The 18,605-nt window shown below is 47.6% G+C and overlaps 6 protein-coding genes across 6 annotated transcripts; 3 read left to right on the forward strand and 3 right to left on the reverse strand.

The window, feature by feature from the left end:
* The first annotated feature begins 1,298 nt into the window (after positions 1–1,298).
* On the forward strand, positions 1,299–1,846 carry LOC102110010 (histone H4). The gene has a single exon (XM_005519493.3). It carries the CDS (start codon positions 1,315–1,317, stop codon positions 1,624–1,626), a length of 312 nt encoding a protein of 103 aa, XP_005519550.1. The 5' UTR covers positions 1,299–1,314; the 3' UTR covers positions 1,627–1,846.
* Positions 1,847–2,655: 809 nt separating this feature from the next.
* On the reverse strand, positions 2,656–3,074 carry LOC102109710 (histone H3). Its single transcript, XM_014248830.2, has one exon. The coding sequence runs from the start codon at positions 3,072–3,074 to the stop codon at positions 2,664–2,666; it is 411 nt and encodes a 136-aa protein (XP_014104305.1). The 3' UTR covers positions 2,656–2,663.
* A 962-nt stretch (positions 3,075–4,036) lies between these two features.
* LOC148184311 (histone H3) lies at positions 4,037–4,531 on the forward strand. Its single transcript, XM_088055393.1, has one exon. The coding sequence runs from the start codon at positions 4,037–4,039 to the stop codon at positions 4,445–4,447; it is 411 nt and encodes a 136-aa protein (XP_087911519.1). The 3' UTR covers positions 4,448–4,531.
* A 926-nt stretch (positions 4,532–5,457) lies between these two features.
* Positions 5,458–5,808, reverse strand: LOC148184312 (histone H4). Its single transcript, XM_088055517.1, has one exon. The coding sequence runs from the start codon at positions 5,794–5,796 to the stop codon at positions 5,485–5,487; it is 312 nt and encodes a 103-aa protein (XP_087911643.1). The 5' UTR covers positions 5,797–5,808; the 3' UTR covers positions 5,458–5,484.
* An 11,113-nt stretch (positions 5,809–16,921) lies between these two features.
* LOC102109043 (histone H2A-IV) lies at positions 16,922–17,712 on the reverse strand. The gene has a single exon (XM_005519487.3). The coding sequence runs from the start codon at positions 17,624–17,626 to the stop codon at positions 17,237–17,239; it is 390 nt and encodes a 129-aa protein (XP_005519544.1). The 5' UTR covers positions 17,627–17,712; the 3' UTR covers positions 16,922–17,236.
* Positions 17,713–17,963: 251 nt separating this feature from the next.
* LOC102109228 (histone H2B 8) lies at positions 17,964–18,450 on the forward strand. The gene has a single exon (XM_005519488.3). It carries the CDS (start codon positions 17,988–17,990, stop codon positions 18,366–18,368), a length of 381 nt encoding a protein of 126 aa, XP_005519545.2. The 5' UTR covers positions 17,964–17,987; the 3' UTR covers positions 18,369–18,450.
* Positions 18,451–18,605: the final 155 nt, after the last annotated feature.

The raw sequence follows: 18,605 nt of genomic DNA on the forward strand, positions 1-18,605 counted from the left end.
ATTTAAAATCTTAACAGATTTAATTTAGAAATACAATCTCATATGTCTCTCAGTGTTTATTTATTCACTTGACAAATACAGTCCAATATATACTGTAAGCAGCATGGATGCCGTTTTCTGCAAAAGTGTGAAACACAGCAAAATTTCTGGCTTCCTCATTGGAATAAGAATTGTTTGGCTCGCGTTCATTATCCAGATGTCAGAGAGCCAGTTGTTTGAGGTATCCGGAACGTTTTCTCTCGCTCGCTGGATCTCGGTGTACAGCAGCGGACACTCCCTTGTGAGGGTGGCGGGAGCGAGCTCCGCGGGGCTGGGCCTGCCTCAAGGATGCAGGATACCTTCTGCACCCTCCAGCGGCCCCTCCGAACCTCCCTGGGTACACCTTTCCCCCCGGAGCCCCTCACTGAGCGCTTCCCCCGCGGTCAGGGCCCGGCTCCCTGCTCCCCTCGCACCGACCTGCAGCCGCTCCGTGCGAACGGGAAAGCACGGATCGCTCCGTGCCCGGGCCCCAGCACCACTGCACGGACACAGCAGCTCTGGGAGTGTCCGGGCACACAAAGGAAACGCGAAGCCGCCATGGCCGAAGCAAACAAAGACAAAGCTGCCCAAGAGAGGCTCCTCCGTGAGGCTCCCCGCGGGCGAGAGGTGGAGGAGCGGCGGGGAGGGGCGGCAGCGCCGGGCCAGCCCCGGCATTGGTCGGATTTTGCCGCAGAGCCGCGGGAGGGACGAGGAAGGGGCGCTGCAGCCCGAAACGCGGACCGAGGGTCGCGGGTCCCCCTCTTATTACTGACCGAGACCCAGAGCTGCTGTGTCCACCGCAGGGAGCAATGGGCAGCACGGGAAAGCAGCGAAGGGACGCGTGGGCTGAGAGCGGGCAGGGACAGTGTAGTACGGCCCGACATTAACTGAGTTGGTTAGAACCCACTGCTAAAAATGCCAACACTGTATGTTCAATCCTTGTATGAGCCAACCCCTTAAGGTCGAGCTCGACGATCCATGTGGATCCCTTCCCTTCTCTCAGAATATTCCATAATACAATCACTGCGAGAAGCGCGGGACGAGCCCCGACCCGCTCGGGAGGGGCGGAGCCGCCTCGCGCGTCCGTGAGCCACGGCAGGGAAAGCGCCTCGGCCAGGTATCGCGAGAACTCCGTGAGGAGAGGCGCGAGGTGGGGGAAGAGGGAGGGCACGGACGGGCAGGAGCACGAGACCCCGCCTCCTGCTGCAGTCCTCAACCAGGTCGGACCCGCAGCAATAAAGAGAGAAGCGGAGGAGCAGTACGGCGCAGTCTGTCTCGTTTTGAGTGGCTTGCATTATGTCTGGTAGGGGCAAGGGCGGCAAGGGGCTCGGCAAAGGAGGTGCCAAGCGGCACCGCAAGGTGTTGCGCGACAACATCCAGGGCATCACCAAGCCGGCCATCCGCCGCCTGGCTCGGCGCGGCGGCGTCAAGCGCATCTCGGGGCTCATCTACGAGGAGACGCGCGGCGTGCTCAAGGTGTTCCTGGAGAACGTGATCCGCGACGCCGTCACCTACACGGAGCACGCCAAGAGGAAGACGGTCACCGCCATGGACGTGGTGTACGCCCTCAAGCGCCAGGGCCGCACTCTGTACGGCTTCGGCGGCTAAACTTCGTTTTAGTTACAGCTTCGTGCTTTTACAACACAAAGGCTCTTTTCAGGGCCACCCACAAATGTCAAAAAAAGAGCTTTATATCGCTAAATCGCTAAAAAACGCACTTAAATAGTAATCGCTGTTATCGTGCTCGTTTTTTTGTGACCCCTGTGGTTGCAGGAAAACAGGACTGGATTTTGTTTCTCCTGGTTTCCCCGAAGCCCAGAGCTGCTTCTCTCCAATCCTAAAGGAGAAGGAAAGTCTTTTTTGGGTAGGAGAGGGGATATCTCGTCGTTACGCGGCAGAACGAAACGGGAACAATGGGTGTACCGCTTCCCTGGGAGCTCGATGCTATAGGGAAATACTTTCTGCTAGTTACATCCTTGATTTCTCTATTTCACTCCACGGAGCACTGCCCGCTCAACACAGACCCTCTCTCGAAAGGGCAATGGAAGGGACACACAGGCCAGAAAAAACAAAGCGGGGGCACGTCGCGGGGAACCGCGATTGCCGTAGCCGCTCTCGCCGCACCAGTTTTACCGTGACACTCTGGAAGGGGAAGGAAGCTCCCGAAATGGCGGAGCTCTCTCTGCCGTTCGGTGGGCGGGACAGAGCGGGAAGAAGAAACAGCCAAGAGCACCCGGTACCGCCCTAGCGACTGCACAGCAAAGACGCTGCGAGCCCGCCGCTCCAAAGCCCTGCCCTCCTCCCCCGCCCTGCTTCTGGGGCTGCCTGTCCGCTACGGACCGCTCTCGCCTGCACCCCAGCACAGCCCCTGACACCCTCCCAGCGCCGGCTGCTTTGGACGGTGAACCTCACGATCACCCAACACATTCGGGCTGCAGGGGAACGCCAGGGCCGGACACCGCGGCAGACCCGCACCCCCCCCCAGTTACCCCGGAATCGGCACGGCCTCGGCACTGAGCAGTGCTTGGCACGGGCTGGGCTGCCTGTGCCCGCTCCGTCCTAACAGAGACAACAGCTCTTCCCGGTGACCTTGTGGTGGCTCTTAAAAGAGCCTTTCGGTTTGAAGGAGAAGGGCAGAAGACTCTTCAGGCGCGCTCGCCGCGGATGCGGCGGGCCAGCTGGATGTCCTTGGGCATGATGGTGACGCGCTTGGCGTGGATGGCGCACAGGTTGGTGTCCTCGAAGAGCCCCACCAGGTAAGCCTCGCTGGCCTCCTGCAGCGCCATGACGGCCGAGCTCTGGAAGCGCAGGTCCGTCTTGAAGTCCTGCGCGATCTCGCGCACCAGGCGCTGGAAGGGCAGCTTGCGGATCAGCAGCTCCGTGGACTTCTGGTAGCGCCGGATCTCGCGCAGCGCCACCGTGCCGGGCCGGTAGCGATGCGGCTTCTTGACGCCGCCCGTGGCCGGCGCGCTCTTGCGGGCAGCCTTGGTAGCCAGCTGCTTGCGGGGCGCCTTCCCGCCCGTCGACTTACGCGCTGTCTGCTTCGTGCGCGCCATCTAAACACCGCCAGTGACCCACGATAAAGTGCAGAGAACAACCCAAGTGGCGTGGAAAGACGGCTCCGTTCTCCTATTTATATCCAAAGGCTCCCTATGATTGGCTGATGGAAACGGCCGCGCTCAGGGGGACGGTTTGAAAATCGCGCGTTAACCCCTCTAATGCTGAGCCCTGCTCTCAAATACCTAGTCCAAAGCAGCCTTTTCTCTTGGTTTTCCTTTTCTTCGGAGGCGACGTTTTTACTTTTTAACTGCTCGTCTTAGTTAATAATTCTTCTACTTAAGTTAGTTAAAATAGATTTTAATTTTCCCAGAATAACCGATAAGACAACATTTTTGTAGGTAGGTTTGCTTACTGTTGTCTTATTTGCTGTAGAAACTGGTCACTTTTATTTTTTCATCGTATATTTTTTATGGAAGCAGTAATAAAGGAATTGGGTGCTTTGTATGAAATCTGAAGGGAAAACTCGAGTAGTAGGATTTTTTTTTTATTCTGCTTGGGTTTGGTTTTTTTCTGTTCTGCTTTCTTGGCGCTTTTGGGGGTATTTATTTCGTTTGTGGTTTTTTTGGGTTTTTTCTTTGTCTTTTTTGTTTATTTGTTTAGTTTGTTGTGGGGTTTAGGGGGATTATCCTTCCCTTCAATAAATGCATTATATGCAATTAAACTGCTTAAAATGCGAAGCTGCAAGTACCATTCGGAAACAACTTCGGAAAAATTAAATATTAGAAGTAGAAAATATATTAGTAAAACACTAATACATGTTGATTTTCCTCTAACAAAAATGAAGCAGTACAAGATTTATTTTCCAAGACAGGCTGGGAGCGACTTCAGTTAGTACCCAATTAAATTCTTTGCTTCTGTGGCAAATCAGCGGTGGGGAGGCGGGGCCGCCGTCAGGAATAAATACGGCTCGCAGAGCCGCCTTGCAACTTTCTAGTTCCGGTTGTTGGGTGCGGTTGTCATGGCGCGCACGAAGCAGACAGCGCGTAAGTCGACGGGCGGGAAGGCGCCCCGCAAGCAGCTGGCCACCAAGGCTGCCCGCAAGAGCGCGCCGGCCACGGGCGGCGTCAAGAAGCCGCATCGCTACCGGCCCGGCACGGTGGCGCTGCGCGAGATCCGGCGCTACCAGAAGTCCACGGAGCTGCTGATCCGCAAGCTGCCCTTCCAGCGCCTGGTGCGCGAGATCGCGCAGGACTTCAAGACGGACCTGCGCTTCCAGAGCTCGGCCGTCATGGCGCTGCAGGAGGCCAGCGAGGCTTACCTGGTGGGGCTCTTCGAGGACACCAACCTGTGCGCCATCCACGCCAAGCGCGTCACCATCATGCCCAAGGACATCCAGCTGGCCCGCCGCATCCGCGGCGAGCGCGCCTGAAGAGTTTTCTGCCCTTCTCCTTCAAACCGAAAGGCTCTTTTAAGAGCCACCACAAGGTCACCGGGAAGAGCTGTTGTCTCTGTTAGGACGGAGCGGGCACAGGCAGCCCAGCCCGTGCCAAGCACTGCTCAGTGCCGAGGCCGTGCCGATTCCGGAGTAACTGGGGGGGAGCGCGGGTCTGCCGCGGTGTCCGGCCCTGGCGTTCCCCTGCAGCCCGAATGTGTTGGGTGATCGTGAGGTTCACCGTCCAAAGCAGCCAGCGCTGGGAGGGTGTCAGGGGCTGTGCTGGGGTGCAGGCGAGAGCGGTCCGTAGCGGACAGGCAGCCCCAGAAGCAGGGCGGGGGAGGAGGGCAGGGCTTTGGAGCGGCGGGCTCGCAGCGTCTTTGCTGTGCAGTCGCTAGGGCGGTGCCGGGTGCTCTTGGCTGTTTCTTCTTCCCGCTCTGTCCCGCCCACCGAACGGCAGAGAGAGCTCCGCCATTTCGGGAGCTTCCTTCCCCTTCCAGAGTGTCACGGTAAAACTGGTGCGGCGAGAGCGGCTACGGCAATCGCGGTTCCCCGCGACGTGCCCCCGCTTTGTTTTTTCTGGCCTGTGTGTCCCTTCCATTGCCCTTTCGAGAGAGGGTCTGTGTTGAGCGGGCAGTGCTCCGTGGAGTGAAATAGAGAAATCAAGGATGTAACTAGCAGAAAGTATTTCCCTATAGCATCGAGCTCCCAGGGAAGCGGTACACCCATTGTTCTCGTTTCGTTCTGCCGCGTAACGACGAGATATCCCCTCTCCTACCCAAAGAAGACTTTCCTTCTCCTTTAGGATTGGAGAGAAGCAGCTCTGGGCTTCGGGGAAACCAGGAGAAACAAAATCCAGTCCTGTTTTCCTGCAACCCCAGGGGACACAGAAAAACGAGCACGATAACAGCGATTACTATTTAAGTGCGTTTTTTAGCGATTTAGCGATATAAAGCTCTTTTTTTGAAATTTGTGGGTGGCTCTGAAAAGAGCCTTTGTGTTGTAAAAGCACGAAGCTGTAACTAAAACGAAGTTTAGCCGCCGAAGCCGTACAGAGTGCGGCCCTGGCGCTTGAGCGCGTACACCACGTCCATGGCGGTGACCGTCTTCCTCTTGGCGTGCTCCGTGTAGGTGACGGCGTCGCGGATCACGTTCTCCAGGAACACCTTGAGCACGCCACGCGTCTCCTCGTAGATGAGCCCCGAGATGCGCTTGACGCCGCCGCGCCGAGCCAGGCGGCGGATGGCCGGCTTGGTGATGCCCTGGATGTTGTCACGCAGCACCTTGCGGTGCCGCTTGGCGCCTCCCTTGCCGAGCCCCTTGCCGCCCTTGCCCCTACCAGACATGACGCCGCTACAACCAAGCTCCGCTCAGTGCCGCCTTTCTTCCCGCTCCTCTCTTTATTGCTGCGGGTCCGACCTGGTTGAGAACCGCGCTGGGGCGGGCTCTGCGCGCGCCCTTCCCCCCGCGGGCCGCCGCTTTCCCGCCCTCTCTCCCCGCGGGGCCGCGCGCGCTCCCGGCTCGCGCCCGCTCCCGCCCCCGGGAGCCCAAAGGCGGCCGGGCCCCGAGCGGCTCCCGGCGGGGTCACCCCGGGCCCGCCGCGCTCCGCCCGCCCAAGGAGCTCTCTCTGCCCGCAGGGAGCGGAGCGGGGCCCCGCCGGCCGCGGGACTGCGGCAAAACCCGGCCCTTGGCGAGGGGGCCCGGAGAGCCGCGTCCCGCCCGCCCTGCGCCGCCGCCATCGAGCTGCGCCCCAACAAAGGGCCCGGCCGGGCCGGGGAGAGAGCGGCTCGTGGTCCCGCTTCTACGGTAAATGCACCCTTTTCCACCGAAGGATGAGAAAGGGGGGTAATGGGTTCCGTTTTTGTTTTTTTTTTTTTTTCTTTTTTTTTCCGTTTCGAAAGAGACACCTTTTTTTAATTTTTTTTACTTTTTTTTCTGTGAAGGGAAGCGTTGCCGTGTCCCACATCTCTGTGTTAGTGATCACTTGGCATTGTGTTTATGGGACGAATGAAGTGATTAGTGCCTCTTTATGATGTACCCATGAAAAAAATCTGCATTCTGCCTGCGCTTTTGAAGATGATGCAAGTCTTTGATAATTTTCATATTTCTATTGTTTCGTGAAGCATAACAAAGCCTTACTTTTGCCGTTCCTTTCTTCACATTTTATTACTTTTTGAACACAAAAAATGGTCTGGAAGTGTTACTTTGTGCTGAGTTTCCTCTTGGCTCTGCGAGTCCATTATGCTGCAGTGACTCTTGGAAGCCTTCAAGCTTTTTCATGTGCACACCTACTTTTACTTTTTCTGAGTTATTATTTAAATTTAACCTGAATATATGTTTGAGGTGTTTTTACTTTGTTCTGTAAGGATTGTCAAGTAAATGCTATCCTGTACTGTTCCTATATACCATCTTTCTTAGCAGGAGTTTTCTTCTGGTTAATTATACCTCTGTGCAGTGCACAGATTTAGGTTTTTTTGCTGGTCAGATATTTCCCAATTTGTTTGATCATCCCCTTCTTTTCCCTATTTCCAATGGATGCCTGTTACCATACAATTCTTTTTGAATGTGAAAAGGTTATGTTAGCCCCATAAAAACCACTGTGAAGAAAAATAATTCCAACCCAGCCAAAACCAATGCATTTAGAATCAGTCTTTGCACAATATTTATCATCACACGTATTCAAGGAAAAAAACAAAGATTTATGTGCAGTTGCTCCCCCGCTGTCACTGCATTTATGGGTTACAACATAGAACACAGTAGAGAACTCAGTAAAATGTCTCCATACCTATAAAACATATTATTCTCTGCCTATTACTGCTCTTAGTATTTGACATCACATACCTTTTCCTTGGCAGTGGTGAGTGTGGCTTTCTCTCTATCTATATTCAGATTAAATATTCTATAAAAATATTCTATATTTTGGTCCCTTCAGAACTCCTGTAAGAATTATTTTTCCCTTTTCATGTGGCATATCTGGTTTTAATCAAGTGATTTTTGGCACATCTGCTCTGTAGCTTTGCTTTAATTTAATTTCAACTGTATAGGTGCTAATATTCTTGAAAATTATTCAATTAAAAAATTTAATTTTATTTATGTGGTTTAATGAGAATAGACATTCTGCCTTGCAAAATGCCCAGTTCACATAACTTGCTCGGTGTTAATTGCCATTTTGCCAAAAAGTTGCAATCTCTTTTAGAATCCATTTCTTGATGCTTTTTAGTTTACTAGATCTCTTTGTGTGGTGCTTATTTTGCAGTTAATATTTTCCCCATTAAATTAAGCCTTTGCTCACTTTTAAGTTATATTTTCTTGATCTTCTCTGTGTAAGACCTCTTTAAATAATCAAGTTTTTACCATTATCAAGGGTCCATTACTTCTTAAGTATTCTTAAGACAAACTCGTATGAAGAACTACAACAGGTATCAGTGTAATTTGTTCCTAAGCAATACCTTAGCTTCAAAGGAATAAACCCCACAGATTACTTAGAGTGAATTTTCATTATGGCAAATTTTACGTGGAAACTTTGTAGATATGACAACAATGTACAAGGACATAGAATAGATTCATGCATTACAGTGTGCTTGGGTTATTTGGGGAAATATTCTATATTTCATGGTTGTCTGAGTAATGCTTACCCAAATCTATCTTTTCCACACCAGATAGCTTAATTTTCATGTTTATATTTCAGCATACTTTATTTATGTATTACTTTTCTTACATCTGTGTGTATAAAGTAACAGAGTGTATATTATTGAAGTATTAGGACACTTCTGAAGATAGACAAAATTAAACCAAAGGGAGGAACAAACAACATGTTTACAGCAGCTCAAACTTTTCAATGTTATTGAAAAGAAAAAATGAGTTCTAAGAAATTAGAATTCACTGAATTCTGAAATAACATTTCAATTTCTTTATAACATCTTTTATGGCCAGTCTCATGTTTAATTGCCAGTGTTCATCCTTCACTCCTGGTGGTTCATCTACATGGATTATTATTTTTACTCAGAACCAACAAGTGAGTATGTGGACTATATTTTTTTATCTGTTATCCATCCATCCATCCATCCATCCATCCATCCATCCATCCATCCATCCATCCATCCATCCATCCATCCATCCATCCTTTCCTGTTAATCAAGACAATAGGAGAAGAGATTTTCCTGATTGGGTTGCATTAGTTGGAAGAGCCCTGAGCCTTGTCCCCTGATGTGGGCAGGCAGTCAGGGCACACTGCAGTGCAGGAACAGGTTGGGGCATTGTGGTGTAGAGAGGGTCCACAGCAGGCTGAGGGTCAGATGAAAGAGTTAGCAGAAAGAAGAAGCCAGCAGGATTCTTGTGTGTCCGTGAGAAGAAGAAAAAGAAGATAAAGGTAGAGGAAAACAAGGAACATCTATGCTGAGAAAAACACCATGGAAAAATGAGATCTGTCTGTATTTTGGATTTTTGGGGATACTTTCTCAAAACAGTGCTTCCACCAATGGACTTAAGGGGTGATGTGGTGATGGCAAATTAAATGGGGTGCACTATAAGGCCAGAAGGGTATAAAAACACTGTGTACAGGCACAATAAAATCTTGGATGAAGTTTCTCACAGATCTGCTTTGTGTCATATCTGCTCCAACAGCAACAAGGATGGCAGGAATGAGTGAGAGAATGACTCCACTTCTTTGCCCACTCTAAGAGTGTCAGCAGATTTTAGCATTTATCTTCCTCTCTCCATCTGCTTTCAATCTCTCATCCTGCCATTTCTCACAACATTCCTGTCCTTCCCAAAAGACAACACTCCCCATGAAGAGGCTCTTGAGATAATGTGATTTTTCAAATCTGTTTTTTCTTTAATGATCTGCTTTTCTTTTAAGTAAAGCTCTTAGCTGAGCTGAAGGAGTTACTGATCACTCAGTGGATCTGCCAGCACATGTAGTTTCATGTCCTTAGGAGAATTAATATTAACTCAGGAAGTCCCTGTGGTGTTTTTTAAATCAGCTAAAAGTATCCTGGAAATACTGAAAATTTGAGATACAGATTTGATTCATATCCTGAAGCAAAAGCTTATGATAGTGCAACTTGATTTAGATGAAATATTTGTGAGGGAAAAGAATAATCTTTTTTTGCATCATCTTCCGAGGGAGATGAGCATCCCAGAGCAGTATCATATGAAATGCACAAGCCCAGCTAAAAATAGAGATGGATTTTTGCCAAGAGCGATGATCAACATGACTAGACATTACAGAAGTTGTCTAATTCCATGGAGAGAAAAAGAAAATATTTTTGAAAGTTGCAGTACAAGCAAAATTAAGGCTTTGTGCACCCTTACTGACATGGAGACTCCAAGCTGTCAATCCCTGCCCATCCCACGGTCCAGGATAGTGAGGACAGGCCTCTCAGCATGGCCAGTGGTTATTCCCACATAATAAAGGGAAATCACACCTTTCACACCTCAATATGTGCCTAAATTGCTGCCAATTGCTCCGTCCTAAATTGCTAAATTGCTCCATCCTAATTTTCATTCTCATTTACCTGGACTAATCCAGGTAGCTGTGTGCTCGAGGCCAGAGCCGATACCCTTAGAGTTGCACTCCTCCAGGCAAAGCTGGACACCAGCATGGATCACATGTCCGGTCCCAGTGGAGTCCATCTCTGACAGAGCATTAAAAATCACACTAAAAGAATATATGTTCTTTTTAGCTACGGTGCTTAAAAGCATTCCCTTTTTATGCATTGATGTGTTTATGCAGAAACCCTCAGTGGGTCTTTCTGGTCATCCCCAAATTCAGAGACACAGACAAAGGACAATTTAAGCTGAAAATAAACAAACATAAAATCCAAAACAACACCACACAGGAGAAAGAGAGTTACCAGTCATTTACAAGGTAATAACTTTTCTTCTTTCTTGTTCATTTTTCTATGTAAGTATAGTAATTAAATATTGATCTTATTAACACTATGCACTGCTGCTTTTATTCTGTATGAACTTCTTGTGGCTACAAGGTCCTTCAGCAATTAGCAGTCTACACTCACACACAGGATTAGGAATTAATGGGAACTCCACTGCCCATAGACATGTGGACTCAGACTTCTGGATCCTAATGATTTGGTTGATCTAATGGCAAATCCAACCATCCTTTTGGTGAGGAATTCTTTGCTTTCCTGATATGCAACAGGGAACTTGCTATGACCTGTATTGCATAAACATTTTGGGCTCTCTATCTTTGGTGTTTTGGGTGTCATTAAATAACAGTAGACTTCAGAATTTTCATTTATTTACTTTTTTTATCAACCATAGTTTTCAATATCACTGAACTGTCCTCTTATGCCTGATTCCTAGCTCGCTCTTCAGAACTGTCTCACCACCATTTTCCACCTTTACTGCATCTTCTGGTTTGATCCTAATTAAAAAAAATCTTCCCACATTTGAAAAGCACAAATAAATAAAACAAATGTGTTCAATGCTCAGAAGCACTACAGTGGAAGTTTAATGTCTAGAACCCCCAGAAGAGGAACAGAGAATAAATCAGGATTTTGTATCTTTGTACCATCGCAGCATTATTTGAAATAGTTCCACCCAGCACAATGTGCACATTTCTGGCCTCTAAATAAACTATTGCAAGAGGTAAAGAAATTTCTGTGAAAAGTGATAAAGGTGATTTAATGCTCAAAATGGCTTATCTACTAAGCATACTAGGACACCTTCAGAACAATGACCACTACTGACTGAAGATGTTCTTTCTTATCTTTATCTGACCTAGGAGGTCAGTGGTTAAATCTATCAAACTTAGTGAAGTCTAATCTAATTATAAAATTAGTTACAACCTAAAGGTTACTGGTATCAGAAATGCTGTCTGAATTTCATAGGCATATTCTTTCATTTCCTTAAGTAAATGGATCCTTACTCTGTAGGCTTTTTTCAAACCAGAGAGAAAGATGATGTGTGGAAAGAAGAAATCAGTGCCATCTCTCTTCTCACAGAAATCAGTTCTGGACTACACAGCTTCTTGCACAAGTCCTAACACTGCTGGTAAATATCTCATAAACCAATCCATTCCAATACATGCATGTCCTGAGGATCAAGTTTGGTTTTTCCATAAGGTAAAAAAAAACAAAAAAAAACCCCAAAACAACTAAAAAATCCCCTCCCCAAATACCAACAGTCCCAAGCAAAAAACTGACCCTACCCTTCCCTCCCCCCACTTTCCCCCACCGCAGCCAAAACACAAACCAACAAACAAAAAAACTTACCCTCAGAAAAGCTCCTATTCGAGTGCTTCATTTCTGATATTTTTTCCTGTGCTTCCCAGTTGCCAGCACCCTGATTTGTGCTGGTATTCTCATGATTCTCTCAGAAACTACTTGTGAAGGCCACAGAGGAATCCCATGACAGGAAAAACCTGTAGCTTCTATAAGAAGAGGATTTATTTTCTATTTGAAAGTTCTCCCTACATGAGAAATGAGGTGTCATTTGTATGCAAAGTGCAGAGGCCTGAAACAATCAAAAATGTGATACACAGAGGTGCCTCCTGGAGAGGAAAAAAAAGGTTTGTTTGTATCAGCCTCGTTACTCTGGCAGGGTTTCTGTACCATGCAGCAATGCATCAAGTGTTTTAGGATAGAATCGACACGAGGAAGGGAAGGATGTAATGATCATGGGCTCCTGATAGAAGTATTTATCAGGTAGGATGGTCCATTGCTCTCTCAGCTTTGAAACCTGCAGAACTGAAATAATATTTTCTAACAGAGCAAGCTGGAACATCCCAGCTGCTCCTTATGCAGAAACCCTCAGCAGGTCTTGCTGGTTATCCCCAAATCCAAATGCTCCTTGGCTTATTTTGGTTTCATGGTGGGTTGTTTAGGGTTTCCTTTGCTTTTGTTTGCTTGTTGGGATTTTTTTCCCCCTTAGCCTGGGCAGCAGCCACGGGATTAAATAAACGGCGGTCAAAAACCACCAGCTTGCACTTGATAAAAAGAACACTAGAAGCATTCCGAAAGCACAGGCTGGTTTTCAGAGCAGTCTGACGAGCTGCTGGTCACCCATGGCCGTGTGGCCCAGCGGATTCACCTCCCTTGGCCGAGGGTGAAGGAAAGGAAAATAACTGGTGGGCGAGGGTGGGGGAGCGGAGCAGGGAAGGGAACCACAGCGAGCCACAGGGGAAGGGAGGGAGAAGGAGGAGAAGGAAGAAGAGGAGAAGGAGGAGGAGGGAGGGGAGCTGTTTCCCGGGCAGGATTGGCTGGAAATTGCTGCAGCCCAGGCGGGTGGTGCTGCGGCCCCGCTCCCCGCCGGGCCCCGGAGCGATGGAGCCCCCGCTCCGCCCGGCCGAGCCACAGCGATGGCACAAAGGGAAAAACACACAGGCTTTTAGCTGGGCTTCACGGCAGTCCGCTTCCCTGCCCGTGATAGACGAGCTCAAAGCATTTTTTGTGCAAGCAAACGCGGTTTTCTGCCGCCGTTCTACAGCTGTAGAAGCTGCAATTGGCTTCCACTTTGACCCAAACATCCCGCTGAGCAGCAATGTTCTCAAACCTGTGTGAATGGAGACAAGTGAATTTCACACATGTGCACCAAAGCCTAAGCTGACCTTGTGCTATGTATTTTAGAGAAATAAACAGTAACTCATTCTTTAAAAAGGGCTTTTGGTGTCTAAGCAGGTCTGGGTTTAAGTGTTTAAGTAAATTACTAATACTTAAGGAGTTATTCAAATTATTTATATAGAATAACACCAGATTTGTAAGATGTTCTAACTGTATTTTATTTGGGTATGCTATGTAAGGTTACAGAAAGATACTAAAGAAACTAAAAATTTGAGTGAAGGAATTCAGGAGTCACTTAATAAAAGAACTATTAAAACTTAACCTTTGCATAGACCAGCTGATGCAAATTTTCATTTAAGTTTCACAAGGAAGAGCCTGGAGCATCCTGGGGATAGCATTGTAAATTCCATTCACGTTTGGGCTAGGTAAATAACCTAGCTTGCCTACATTGTTGATAAAATTTCTAGCCTAAAGCAAATTCTCATGAAAAAAAAAAAAATAAAGAAATCTTCCCCCAAGACTTTGGAACACTGCTTGCTATCAAGGGAGTTGGAACGGTATTTCTATCCTGTCCTCAATCAGGTCACTAGAGAAAAATCAAGCATAGATAATCTTCTTATAAAACAAATTAAAAAAAAAACTCAAACAAAAAATCCTCAAAACCAAATCAGCAAAAAACAAACCAAAACAACAAGAAAAAGATTTTTGGGAGAAAATTAATATCCAAGGACATTTTTTCAGCTCTCTATGGTTACTAAGACAAAGCCTAATAGTAAATGTTCTTTTATAACAACGCTTTTTTTAGACTTGATTCTCAGCATCTTTCTGAATATTTCTGCAACTGAGCATAATTTGATCTTGGTTTTTTGTTTGTTTGTTTTTTAATATTGTCTTGTATGTTATCTCTCCCTGCTTTATGGAAAACAAAATGCTATTGGGTAACTACAGGTTAAGTAACATCTACTTGGGAGCAAGCAATCTGAGAGACTGCACTACCTATGTTAAGGCTGGTACTTTACAGCATAAGGATATATTTTGTGTGGACTTCAAGGTTCAAAATGTATTAAGGTCATATGCTATTAAATGTTTATTTCATGACCAAAAGCATCTGTGATGCACTGTTCTTAAATCTAAATCCTTACTCCTTTTTGAGAATTCAGGTTGGCTGGATAGATCAAACTAAATTTGGAAAGGGAAATTCCACATCTGCAACAAAATAAAATATTCTGCTTTCAAAAAACCACCACTTTGGACTCTCATTTGTCACATACTCAAAGAGGTCGTATAATATGTTTCTCTCTTCTATTTCAATATATAAAAATCTTTTAACTGTGGTATGCAGACAGAGAAGGTGTTCATTTATAACAAGCAGTTACCTGAGGTAGAAGAACATACATTAATTGTGAATGAGTGATCAGGAGAAACACGGATATGCAGTATTAATTGTATTAATTTATTAATTGTACAAAAACCATTCCAGGCATAACTGAAGAAAGCTGAAGAAAAAGAGGATTTAGCATCCAGAACTCATCAGTTCTCCTGTACTAACAAAAATACACTTAAACCCATCATGAGAATCCTGTTGGTGGCATAGAGAATGCAAAAATATTTAAAAATCTCTGTATAAGGAAGCTTGAGAGGTCTCAAGGAGGAATCACGGCTAGAAAGGCAGAGAATGAAATTGTGAGTTTAATAAATTACACTACTGAGCTTAACGAGTTTTTAGTGATGAACATAATAGAAAATCAACAAACACTTTACACTAGATTGCAATCTACCCATATCTTATTTGAAAACTGTTAAAAGAGATGTGTTTTCAAATGATTTGTAAAACATGGGGAGAGGGGGTAGAAATAAGGGAAAAAACCAACAAAATAAGTAATTTCCAAGAGAAGCAGAGCATAAATACTGAGGTGCCTGAGAAGGAAATATGAATATTACTCTTGAAAAGAAATGCTCCCTCCTCGCACCGTGTTTTCAAGGGCAAAAATGAAAGCCGGTAGGCCTCTGTTTCAGGATTTTCAAATGGCCCAATCAGAACCTTGCACAAACCAATTCCCTTCTCCAGGCCCACACAATCTCTTCCTTCTCTGCTAAATATACACCAGTAGAAGATTATTTTACCAAATATGCAAAATACAGCAAAATTGAGATTATGAAACAAAACAAAACAAAATCCTGAAGTGTTTTAAGCCTAATTCTAGCCTCAAATTTCAGAATAGTTACTAATAAAGCCCTGCAGTTCCTGCTGTTTCAAAGTCCAGCTTTGAATGGTAGATGATTAATACCTAGTGCAATTTCTTTCAGCAGGACAGAGATTATTTAAAAAAGGAGGGAAAAAAAAAAAATAAAAAGTCCTCTTCCTGTTTTGGGAGTGAAACGAGAAGCCAAAATAACAAACAAGGAAAAAAAACCAAACAAACAAAAAAAAAACACACACACACAAAAAAACAACCAAACACATCCAATGGAAAACAACTCAAACTGAAAATTGTTTAAGAATCATATACCGCTTAGGAACAGAGCCGAGATTCTTATCTTGTTTCCAAGCAAGACTTCAGGCCGGCACTCCCACGTTATCTCCCTCTGCTTGAAAAACATTTTCCATTAACAGAACGCCCCAGTGACTCACTCCTCCGCCTCCTGAGGCAGAACACTGGAAAAAAAAAAAAACACAAAAGAAAAAATAGAAAAATAAAGAGGAAAAAAACAAAACAAAATAAAAAAGGGCAAAAAAGCAGAGTTTTCCTCGCCGTAGTTCTCAAGGGAGGATTTTAAAGAACAAAGAAAACCCACTCCCCAGCCCTTAGGCAGCCTCGTTCGGAGGCTCCCGGCGCTGCATTCCTGCCTTCCCTTCGGGGAGTTTTCAGCATAAAACATTTCTGAACGAAAAGAAAACCTAAATCGTCATTTACCTACATCTATTCTAACAAAGGAGGGGACGGGGTGTTCTTTACAGTGGTGGGGGGAAAGGGAAAAACCCAGAATTTAACCTGTTCAGAAGAAAGAGAGGGGAGCTGTCGCCGTCTCCCAGCAGTGCGGCCACCCCGAGGCACCAATGGCGGAGAAGCTCCTCCCTGTAAATCCCGATCCCTGGAGTATTGTCTTGATTTCTAAGCCCCTGGCACCCCAAGGAGAGGGATGCAGTGGCTGGCAGCTTTAAACACCGCAGCTTTCCCCGTCACCAAGGCTGTGCCCCGGTTCTCGGGGTGCAAGGGGCTCCCGCAGTCAAGCGGGCCCAGGCAGCCGTAGCGACCAAGGGCACCAAAAAAGACAGCTAAGGCTACCAAATCCAAAAAAGTGTTACCGAATAGCTCAGCGAAGCCAAAGGCAGCAGTACCTAGGAGACCATACTGGATAAACAAAGGAAACTTTTGCAGAAAAACAACAGGAGCGCTTTTAAACATTACTCATGCTGTCAGGATGAAGGAATTAAAACATCATTTCCAGTCCAGACTAGCACACGAGGACTCCCTTCCCCAGGTACGTGTGACTTTCCGTAGTGCTTCTCCATGAGCTCTCACACGAGCCAATTCTGCAAACTGCAGTCACCATCACTTCATTCAGAGTACCTGATGCTGCCTTTTGTAACCCTCCGGATCTGCCCGCCAGGGAAGTACTTACGCTTTTCTTATTATTGCCCGGAAGCTCGAAGTTGCAAAAGAGAAAAAAAAGAGAGAACCTCAGAAAGCAGAAAACCGCAGCAAGCACTGCTCGCAAGGCACTGGAATCCCTCTTCCAGCCGGACCCCAGGGCGGCCGGGCCCGCAGGGAGATGCCCCGGTCCCCCCGAGGTTTGAAGGCCGCGCGCTCCAGCCGGATTGGCCGGGGGAGGTCCCGAGCCCGCCCCGTCCTTCCTCCCTCCCTCCCCCGGGGTGAGAGGCTCTTCACCCCCAGCAAGCGCCGGGAGGCAGCGAGCGCACCCTCGCAGAGTTCACATTTCTTAATCCACACAGCGGTGACCGATTTCATCAGTCACAACCGCTACCTTTTATTGATTTTTTTTTTTTTTTTTTCAAAAAGAGGAACTGACGCACGCTTACATAAGTACCGTAACTTCCAAGATAAAAAAGGCAGGAAGCTACAGATCACCAAGGTAGAATGTAAAGATACATAACATTTTAGAAGGCCCCCCACAACCGGGAGATTTCAAGTTTCTAAATACATTGACATATCACGTATTCCCGGGTTCAAGCGTTCCTGCTCTTTCTAGGAAGATGTGGGTGGCTCTGAAAAGAGCCTTTGGGTTGTTTGTCAGATGAGATTTACTTGGCTTTAGCCTTGTGGCTGTCGGTCTTCTTGGGCAGCAGCACGGCCTGGATGTTGGGCAGCACGCCGCCCTGCGCGATGGTCACCTTGCCCAGCAGCTTGTTGAGCTCCTCGTCGTTGCGGATGGCGAGCTGCAGGTGGCGGGGGATGATGCGCGTCTTCTTGTTGTCGCGGGCCGCGTTGCCCGCCAGCTCCAGGATCTCGGCCGTCAGGTACTCCAGCACGGCCGCCAGGTACACCGGGGCGCCGGCGCCCACGCGCTCCGCGTAGTTGCCCTTGCGCAGCAGCCGGTGCACGCGGCCCACGGGGAACTGCAGCCCGGCCCGCGACGAGCGCGACTTGGCCTTGGCGCGCGCCTTCCCGCCCTGCTTCCCGCGCCCGGACATCGCTGGAAATGCAGAGGAAGCCGAGCGAGTCAAAAAAAGCTGAATAAAAGTTACGAAAGCGCCGAGAAAAAGGATAAATGTTCCAAGAGCTTTCACTCTGCCCTTTTATACCTTCCTTCCGAGGTCCGCTTGGACTTCTGATTGGTGCAGACAAGGATTGTGAATTTATCCAATGAGAACGCAGATGAAAAAGTCGACCAATGGAAGAGGAAGCCTATTTGACGTCACGGACAGGAGTTGTCCAATGGAAAAGCACAGTGTTGAGTCATCTCATTTGCATACCGTCCCTATAAATAAGGGGGGAGTCCGCTTTTGTATCTACGTCGTTCCTGCGGCAGCCAGGTATTGACAGACCCGTAAAATGCCGGAACCAGCTAAATCCGCTCCCGCTCCCAAGAAGGGCTCTAAGAAGGCTGTCACCAAGACTCAAAAGAAAGGTGACAAGAAGCGTAGAAAGACTAGGAAGGAGAGCTACTCCATCTACGTGTACAAGGTGCTGAAGCAGGTGCACCCCGACACGGGCATCTCGTCCAAGGCCATGGGCATCATGAACTCCTTCGTGAACGACATCTTCGAGCGCATCGCCGGCGAGGCGTCGCGCCTGGCGCACTACAACAAGCGCTCCACCATCACGTCGCGGGAGATCCAGACGGCCGTGCGGCTGCTGCTGCCCGGCGAGCTGGCCAAGCACGCCGTGTCCGAGGGCACCAAGGCTGTCACCAAGTACACCAGCTCCAAGTAGGGCGTCTCGGACCGTCACTCTCAACCCAAAGGCTCTTTTAAGAGCCACCCACATTTTCAGTAAAAGAGTCGATCACACTTGATTCTTTTCGGTGAGTGATGCTTCTGTCTGGTAGTCCCTGCGTTAGAACATGCTGTTAAAGGATTAGGGGAATATGTTTATCCTGCTTAAGTATTCGGAAAGATTTGGGTCGTTTTGTCTGTCGTGCTCTGACAGATGGTCCCGCAGGTCTATAAA

This window comes from Pseudopodoces humilis, chromosome 5, assembly GCF_049639895.1.
Source record: "Pseudopodoces humilis isolate 2021_Gansu_Grassland_sample_001 chromosome 5, ASM4963989v1, whole genome shotgun sequence".
Lineage (NCBI taxonomy): Eukaryota > Metazoa > Chordata > Aves > Passeriformes > Paridae > Pseudopodoces > Pseudopodoces humilis.

Excerpts from the sequence above, each read along its gene's own strand:
- LOC148184311 (XM_088055393.1), top strand. The coding sequence starts at position 4,037 with ATGGCGCGCACGAAGCAGACAGCGCGTAAGTCGACGGGCGGGAAGGCG.
- LOC102109228 (XM_005519488.3), top strand. The coding sequence starts at position 17,988 with ATGCCGGAACCAGCTAAATCCGCTCCCGCTCCCAAGAAGGGCTCTAAG.
- LOC148184312 (XM_088055517.1), bottom strand. The coding sequence starts at position 5,796 with ATGTCTGGTAGGGGCAAGGGCGGCAAGGGGCTCGGCAAGGGAGGCGCC.
- LOC102110010 (XM_005519493.3), top strand. The coding sequence starts at position 1,315 with ATGTCTGGTAGGGGCAAGGGCGGCAAGGGGCTCGGCAAAGGAGGTGCC.
- LOC102109043 (XM_005519487.3), bottom strand. The coding sequence starts at position 17,626 with ATGTCCGGGCGCGGGAAGCAGGGCGGGAAGGCGCGCGCCAAGGCCAAG.
- LOC102109710 (XM_014248830.2), bottom strand. The coding sequence starts at position 3,074 with ATGGCGCGCACGAAGCAGACAGCGCGTAAGTCGACGGGCGGGAAGGCG.